Below are 9406 nucleotides of genomic sequence, written 5' to 3'. Positions count from 1 at the left end.
CCTGGAGAACTTGGCACAACTGTAATTTGCTAGCCAGGACGTGTTAGTTTCAGCCTCATTCACCCAGCTTTCCCAGACTCCTGCACGGCTGATACATTTCTCTAGATCCCCAGCAAAGAGCTGTATGAAATCATCTGAGATAGCTAGAGCTGATATGATTTTCCCAGCTTTCCCCAATTCCTGAATGGCATACCTGCCTAGTGAAATAGTCATACCTACCTAGTATCCTAATTTTCTAGAGCTGGGAATCTACTCCGACCTTCTATTGGGATCTCTGGAAGTGTCTCAAGAGCAGCTTGTGAGGTCCCCAAAGGTTTGCGGGGTTTATAGTGGCACACGATACCAGAAGTCCTAGGGGTCCAAAAGGCACCTATGGGAAGACCAATGATCCCTGTTGGGGAGGGGGGACCTGTTGAAAATGTTGCATTGGGACCCTTGAGCTTCCATTTACCCGACTTGGGACAGTGCTGTGGGACAAGCAGCGCACCCCGTTACCTTATAATCCATTTTATGACGTCTGATCTCCTTATGGCAAATAATTGGTGGACACCGAAGGTTCATGGGGTATCCGAAAAAGGGTAGATACATTATATGGGCAGCACGGTGGCTCAGTGGTTAGCACTGCAGCCTTGCAGTGCTGGGGTCCTGGGTTCTAGTCCCACTCAGGACAACATCTGCATGGAGTTTGCATCTCCGTGGGCTTCCTCCAGGTACTCCGGTTTCCTCCCACACTCCAAAAACAGACTGAGGGAATTTAGATTGTGAGCCCCAGTGGGGACAGTGTTGCTGATGTATGTAAAGTGCTGTGGAATTAATAGCGCTATATAAGTGAATAAATATTATTATTATATAAAGTGCTATGATTATATTAGTAAATAATTTGGAACAAGTGGCCATTTTTTACAGATTTTCATGGAATTTAGGGACACTTGACAACCCTGATGATGATTGTTGTCACCACCAGACCCAAGGCGCTGGGCTATAGACCCTGGACTTGTTCCCCTGGTGCCATGTGCTAGCAGCATCACTGTACCAGTATAGGTCATTTCTGTATTACCCCCAGGCGGTGATATGTACTGTATGCCCACTGGGCAGCATGGCATTATCCTACATAGCCCAGCACTGAGTCTTCCTGTCAATCCCCATGTGTGAACAGCACACTGCACAGAGGAGGCTCACAGAGGGACAAAGGAAAACGCTGCATCTTCTGTTTTCTCGTCTCCTCTTAAATAATTAGCAGTTAAGTGTTTTCGGGGCCGAGATCCAAACATCATTCCCTAAATCCAATCCTGACAGGCAGTCGTTGCTTGTTGGATGGCTTCCCTGATGGGAGGGAGGCGATGCTGTGGCAATGGGATGGACTTGCAGCTAATGGGAGGACAGCTAAGGGGAAGGTTTGCTTTAAACAGAAGGGGATGGCTTGTCAAAGCTTTAGGGGCAGGTGTAGCTGAATCGCTGCATTCTCCATCTGCTTATCACTCCACAGCCATCAGCCTTATAGGACCAGGAGAATGGATGCTCCACTGCTCGTCATCCTCTGCAGCACAGTAAGTGCATCCTCAGGACTGGACCAATGCTCCTCCATTCATTCCCGGACTTGGCTCCATATATTATGTCTACATGTTATCATTATACATCACGTGGCTCGCTTTTTGGGGTCTTTATAGTAATTTGTCACCCTCCATTATCTGGGAATGATGATAACATTCTTGTCCCCTTTTCCAGAAGTGTTTTTCTAGGCTGAGCTTTGGTCTGTGATGCTGTTGTCCTATGTCAGCTGTGTTATAGGGTTTTTATACTATTTATGCTGTGCTATATTGCTGGGAGCCATACTAGCCCAGTTCTGCAGTGTATAAGGGTTTGGCTTGTAGATAATGCAGTGGTGGATAATTACCTTCCTATTACTGCGCACACAAAACCCCACAGACTCAGATTTCAGCAGGAGCTGCACAATGCATGCCCTTCAGCCCAGAAAGCAGTCCCAAACCTTTCCCCCCTCCCTATGTAAAAATCCATTAATGGAATATATCAATGGGTTAGCTGGTGCATGGAAGCTGTCACTCTCTTATCTCCTGTTCCCTGCACTGTCTGCTTTCCTTCCATATTCTGCTTATTTTCATAGTCTTTTATTGCATTTTCAGCTCATTTTTATGGCATCATGCAAACTTGGTTGACCCTATATAGTTCAGCTGCAGTCAAGTTAACAGTTGCTGTCTGTGGTTATTCAGATTAGAGTGCAAGCTCTTTAGGTGTAACTCCTTACCTCCTCATACTTGTATAATATGTATGCTATGGCTTACAGTAGAGTGCTAGCTCTTTAGGTCTAACTCATTTTCTCCTCATACCCTGTATAATATGGCTATTATAGCTTACAATAGAGTGCAAGCTCTTGGGTCTAACTCCTTATCTCCTCATACCCTGTATAATATGGCTATTATAGCTTACAGTAGAGTGCAAGCTCTTGGATCTAACTCCTTATCTCCTCATACCCTGTATAATATATCTATTATAGCTTACAGTAGAGTGTTAGCTCTTTGGGTCAAACTCCTTACCTCCTTATACCTGTATAATATGTATGTTATGGCTTACAGTAGAGTGCTAGCTCTTTAGGTCTAACTCCTTATCTCCCCATACACTGTATAATATGGCTATTATAGCTTACAGTAGAGTGCAAGCTCTTGGGTCTAACTACTTATCTCCTCATACCCTGCAATATATATCTATTATAGCTTACAGTAGAGTGCTAGCTCTTTGGGTGTAACTTCTTCTCTCCTTATACCCTGTATAATATGTTTAATATAGCTAACAGTAGAGTGCTAGCTCTTTGGGTCAAACTCCTTACCTTCTCATACCCTGTATAATATGCCTATTATAGCTTACAATAGAGTGCTAGCTCTTTGGGTGTAACTCCTTATACCCTATATAATATGTCTATTATAGATTACAGTAGAGTGCTAGCTCTTTGGTCTAACTCCTTCCCTCTTCATACTCTGTATAATATGTCTATTATAGCTTACAGTAGAGTGCTAGCTCTTTGGGCTATCTTTTTCATCCCTCCATTCCTACATATCCTTGTTACCATAAGTGATTGCAAGCTCTTTAGTCTAACTCCCTTCCCTATGTAGTTGTTTAAATGTTTTCAAGCTCTTAAGGTTGGATTAATTTTTTCTTTTAATAGAGTGCTAGTTCTTTAAATTATTACCTTTCCCCCTAGTAGCCTTGTTCTTGAGTGCAAGCTCTTTAGGTCTAACTCTACATAGTTCTCTTAGTAATAGCTGAGTTTAGAGTGCAAGCTCTTAGGGTCTGCTTCAATTTTCTATATATAGCGCTATATATATAATTGCCAAGTCGAAAGTGCCAGCTCTTTTTTCTCTCTATTTGTAATAACTTGGCCTAGAATTCAAGCTCTTTAGGTCTAATTTTGTTATTTGCATAGCTCCATCTGTAATAACTTGGTGAGAGCAAGCTCTTTGGTCCAGTTCAATTACCCCTTGACTCCACGTGTATCCTTATTTATGCGCTTTCCTTTTCTTGTATGGAATTACATTGATTAACCCAGTCATTAAAAACAGCACCCATTTGTGGCGCCCCATCCAAGTACAGACTGTGCCAGTGTAGGTGGGGCGTCATTTACGGGATGATTTTCTCTACATGGTTAGATCCAGGAGGCAGCTGTGAATTTTGGCAGGCTCCTATTTTAGACGTTTCTGAGATTTCATGGGGTTGGGTTTGAATAGAGAGGATTTGGGTTGTAACTTTTTGAATCGTGGGTGGTAGAGGCAGTAAGGAGATGTGCCAAGGTAGTCGCTTATGAAAAGAAGTAGGGTATTCTTAATGGATGGACATTCAAGGAGGTGTTTCTGGAAACACTTGGAATGGGAAGTGTTCAGTGAACATTTCTTATGTTTTTGAAGTTCTCACTCAATGGGGGTCTCGATTATTCATTGTGCCTAATGGTGGATAAATTTCAACATAGATAGTACTATTTTACATACTCTCAAAGCAAATTAAAAACATCTTTCTGATCAAGATGAAATCATAAAACCTCAGACTTCCTCTTTAGGACGACTAATGGATTATATCGCGGTAGCAGGGCAATCATCCAATAGTGATCCATGCCATTGGCAGAGTATATATTAAGTTGTGTCTTCTAGGAGTAAAGAATGTTAGTTGTGTCTTAGTAACTTGAAGTCAAGTATTCCTTCAAAACTTAATAATAAAAGAGTTAAATAATTGGGATCTTCAGAGGGTTATTGTCCAACATTGACTCTTCTATAGTCAAACCCACCTTTCTACAAGCAATATATTGGATCTGGACTATGTGGTCCACATTCTGATGACATCTCCAAAGGAACTTCCACATTCTGATGATATCTCAAAAGGAACTTACAGTACTAGTAAAGGACCATTTTTAATGTATTTTGATAAGTACCTAGTTGGTATCTTGGATGAGATGACCGTATAACCAATTTTGTCTCCCGGTAAACCCATGGTGACCCCAGTCGTGTTTCTCCAGGTGATTCTGTGTGAGTTTTCAAGCTTCTCATTGACATGTTCATGATTATTTAGATACTCAAAGCCTTCTTTGATGAGTTGGCTCTTGTCAAAATATGTCCAGAGTAATACAGTAGTAGATAAACTCAAGTGGGCCAGTAATTTAGGGTTGGATTTGGTTCAGCAAGGCTTTTAATCCAAATTTGAGTGACAGGGTATAATTTGAGGGTGTTGAAAGCTTTGTACGAAATTGGTGAAGATTCAGTGTGGAGTGAAGTCCTTCTAATGCACTGTGTTGTGTAAGAGAAAATGAGTATTTCAAAAGTGACATTTGCTGGAAAGATGCTATGAATGTTGATTATTTCAAGAATGTGAAGCTGATTATGTTTGTTTATGGGTCATTTAACTTAAGTAGCGTCAATTATCAAAGTAAAACACATGTGGAGAAATGAGACTGAAAGACAGGTGTGGAGTAGAAGATTGCTTTATATGAATGGATACGGAGGAACCTTAACATGTGGCTTGACTTGGGTTGACATGGTCTTCAGGTAGAATCAAACACATGATGTGTGTCTAAAACAGAGGTTCCCAACCTTTCTGACCTCGAGAGCCACACATAGCTTTGAGACAGAGTCGCGAGCCATATCCAGCACTTGTCCCACTCACAGTAGTGACACCCAGAACCCCCAAAACCTGTATAATCACAGCCAACGTTTTTCCACAGAAATCACACCAACGTATACCAAGATCCATGGGGTCCCACAATACCCCTATTCAAATTTGGTCTTCTGTGTGGGGCTACTCACAAAATTCATCACCATCCAGAGATCTGCTCTTGATAGACCTGGTGCTTATGCATGAAGCTTGAAGACAGTCATGAGCCACATATCACAGGCCAACAAGTCAAATCTGGCTCCTCAGCTACAGGTTGGGGACCTCTGGTCTAAGGAATCCCTGGATCTTGGCAATTCTGGGATTTTGTTTTTGAAGCAAAGAATTGGAATGAGGTAGATGCATATGATGGGATATCATAGTGTATACTGAATGAATTAAGGTTCCATATATTCGGCATCACCACATTCCTAACCACATGGTGCATGTGGATTTAGTGCTTGTTTGACCCCAATTCTCATTAAATGACCCTCGGAGTGGCTCACCACTCTTGATTACTAACACTGTAGACCCTGTAGAGAGGAGATCTCTGCAAAGTTCTCTCTCAATGCCCTTTAAAATAAGTGAAGAGGCCAAACAGGGCTTGGTCTTCTGTAATCTAATGACCTTTAGCAAATTCATGTTCTGCCTCTATGGCAAATACAGATTTTACTGGAAGGTTGAATTGCCCAGAAAGTGTCAACAACTCTAATACATTTTAGGTGGCACTGACATTGTCTGGTAATTCTGTAACAAACATATTTTGGCATGTTTGTAGGCTCTTCCCATCCTCAAGTAGATTTTCTCCCACACAACAAAAAAGTCTTGATTGTGCATATTGACTCGATTGGGAAGTTAGTCCTAGTGTATCCCGTAGATTCTGAGCCCCAGTGGGTGTTCTCCAACATTCTAGGTCTCTATTACTAATATTTTTCTTAGCAGCACCTTGCTTTAGTTGAGGTTTGGCCACTATAGTTTATTTACATTGTCATGTCGGAATTGGTATGGTGTAAGCCAGCAATATCTGAGTTATTGCTGATGTTCAGGCTTTCCAGGTCTATCCGAGTTTTCACTTTCTTGGGTCAACATCAAACAGCCTAAAATGACAATCCTAAAATCTGCTAATTACTCCTCCCTAAACGCTGTCACAAGTTGTAGACCTGTCAGAAATGTACTGGGAGCACAATGCAAACTGCTACTCTGAGGAATACAATAGTAATAGCATAGTACCAACATATAGCCAATAAGCATGCTCTAATATATAGAATAAACCAGACCTATAATATATGTAACTAACGTTAGGTAGGATTCATAAGATGTACAAAACTTGATTGTCCTTTGGATAGAAGATGTTTGTACAGTGTCATTTTACTGTTTGGATCAGCACTACTTGTGCATTGTGCTTTTTGCGTTAAAAGGGGTTGTCTAATCTTCAGGAGCTCACCGCCCCCTTGTCCTCTAGCTTAGTGTGTGTCAGGAGGTGGTGCGTTCCTGATGATTCGCAGTTTGTACCAATGGCATGGTTGGGCCGCTGACACTGGACTGAGCGCACACCATACAGCAAGCAGAGGCTTTGTCTATGCCGCATTGAAGGAACGCAGGGACACTGAAGCTTGTTCTACCCAACGATCCAGCCAGTTTCAGACCATCACTGACAAGCTCTATATCAAAGAGCTTGTAAGTGCTGCACTTTTTGTCTAGGAGTCTGGTCACCACTGATAGACTGTAGAGGTGGCCGTAATCTAGGCAATGAAAAATAAGCTGCAGAGTTACAAGTACATCTGTTCTTGAAATTTAAGAGGTAAATTGCAAAGTTGATAATGTTCCATCACTATGAACTGTACTAAACATGAATTCTACAACATCTTTGTAACTTAGCTAACTGTATGTCTTTCTTTCACCATTGCTATAGGATATGTGCGCACACAACAAGACCGAATCCATGATAGTCACAAGTAGTGTGCACATAACAGGTCTGCAGATGACATCTAATCCTTCTTATTCTATATCTTAAATCTAAGCAAGCAACCACATACTTAAAGAATTTGTGTGTCCTGGACATTGTGTCTACTTACATGCCTGGTCGTGTGTTTAATTGTGCGCTCATGTGAATTGGTGCATGTCTACACTGGCTTGTTTTTGTGTGTATAGACTTGCTTTTAATTATTTTTTAGATTGATTCATTAACCTTCAGTCAGTGTTTTCTTCTGGGCAATTAAGAACAAGGAAGCCCCTTCCAATTACCTGGTCCCTTAGATTAAGTTTTTGTAGAAGTAGGGGTATCATGTGCAAGGGGATGTTTCCCATGACTCCTCTACCTCTCCATATGTACAAAAGTCCAATGATCCATGGCATTTTGAGGTTTTTTTTTTAGGTTTTTACAGTAATTTTGCCAAAAAATAAGGTGTCAACAAAAATGGCTATTGTAGTGATAACTAGTCATCAAGAATCAGAATGGAATTGATTACAATTCCTCAAAATTTTGGTGTCAGCTCCTTAAGGTCAAGTTCACATTATATTATACAGTGGGAGCTGGAGCTGTTGTCTATATTTAATGCTCACACTATTAGCAGAAGTTACTGATCAATAACACATAGTTTTTTAGATTACATTTACAGGTTAAAAGAAGAATGTCATATAACCACAAACTGTGTTAAATTCTAGCATTGGTTCCTTCATTGTAAGCGTCACATGTGTTCACCAAACTTGATGTTCCTGGGTCTCAATGCAAAATCTGTAACAGGCCTCCTCCACCTAACATGTGCTATTTAAGGTACTGATGTCTTATTATTTGGCTCAGGGGGTTTTATTAGGCCTCCACAGGAGTTAGGAACTGGCAGAGACTGCTACATCTGCACCATGTATAGCTACACCCTAGGGTTGTACCAGCAAGTTCTCATAGATGGTCAAGTCTGGTCACTTGGGTCACTCTGGTGAGCAATCTTGACCTTCTAATTAAAGCAACACTCCAGCATTTGTTTTCTTTCCACCGTTGGTAAGGTGTTTCTAATCTAAATTCTCTGACCCTACTCTTAGACTCACCTGCCGCCATCTTAATTTATTATTGCCGCCACTCACATCGGTCTCTGGCAGTTTGTGACCTGCTGGATCTCTTCAGTATTTCATGAACCAAGTCGGAGGTCACTTTTCAATATAAGTCTATGACAGCCTTGTTCTGGCCTCATTTTGGTTCAACTTGCATTGAGAGCCTGTGATATGACTTCCGGCCAGTGAGAAGTTGCGGTCACAAGATGGTGCCCATGAAAGATGAAAACACCCTACTGTGAGTATAAGGATAGGGGCACAGACCTGACATTAGAAGCACGACTCCAGCACTGAAAAAAGTACTGGTGTGGTGCTTTAACCCTATCTATGCTTCAATGTGCTTACCCTAGGCCTCTTAAAATCTGGTTTCTGATTGGTTACAGGAATACTTTAGACAGTATCTTCAATTAAATGGCATGGCTCTCTCTGAGAAGACCTTCTAGAGATGCTCAAAGCCAATAGTGATGACTTAATTGCTATTTCAGAGCCACTAATGGTGTCCTTATTACAGACCATCTGTCATCATGAATGTGACAAGCAGTGATGTTGACAGTCCACATCTGAGATATGAGCAGGAGGGGGGCATCACCTTTTTAGTTTCCTTGTCAGGGCCAGATAAAGGATTAGATGGTCTGTACCCTGGGGCAACGGAAGCTGAAGGACAACTCTTGCATTATGTGGGTCAAGTATCACCTTCCCTTAGGTGAGTTTATTGGAAGACTTGCCAATCTCAAATTCCTTTTCATGTGCTATTTTATATTAGGAATCTTTGACGTACATAGTAGAGTGAAAGTTGGGATCCAAATGGGACCTCTGTTATGGTGGACAGTTTTACCATCTAGACCTAAGAAGGCCGATATGCATTTCACTGATTCTTTGGCCAATTCCCTACTTTCTACCTCTGGAGAAGGGAGGGAATGAGACCCATTAGGCTGATTATATGGGTTACATTCATGATCCACTAGGCCACGTGCACATGTTGATTATTTGGTGAGTTTTTTACCTCAGTATTCGTAGTGAATACAAGGAGTGGGACAATCAGAGGAAAAGTATAATAGAAACACATCACCACTTCTGAATTTCTTATCAACTCCTGGTTTTGGCTACATATACTGAGGTAAAAAATCACCAAATATTCAATGTGTGCACATGGCCTTATTATGGTTCTAGCCCCCAAACCTCACCGATGCTCCATTGCCAAAGATGTATGTTAAAA

The 9406-nt window shown here is 41.4% G+C and overlaps 1 protein-coding gene across 1 annotated transcript in view; it reads left to right on the top strand.

Annotated features, from left to right (window-relative positions):
• The first annotated feature begins 1398 nt into the window (after nucleotides 1-1398).
• Nucleotides 1399-9406, top strand: part of NGFR (nerve growth factor receptor) — an 88913-nt gene continuing 80905 nt past the window's right edge. The window contains exon 1 of the mRNA XM_075350233.1: nucleotides 1399-1547. Coding sequence (XP_075206348.1) covers nucleotides 1512-1547 — 36 coding nt within the window. The 5' untranslated portion in view covers nucleotides 1399-1511. The remainder of the gene's footprint in view (nucleotides 1548-9406) is intronic.

This window comes from Anomaloglossus baeobatrachus, chromosome 5, assembly GCF_048569485.1.
Source record: "Anomaloglossus baeobatrachus isolate aAnoBae1 chromosome 5, aAnoBae1.hap1, whole genome shotgun sequence".
Classification (NCBI taxonomy): domain Eukaryota; kingdom Metazoa; phylum Chordata; class Amphibia; order Anura; family Aromobatidae; genus Anomaloglossus; species Anomaloglossus baeobatrachus.
The sequence above is the reverse complement of the archived record's forward strand: the minus strand, read 5'-3'. Positions and strand labels throughout refer to the sequence as shown.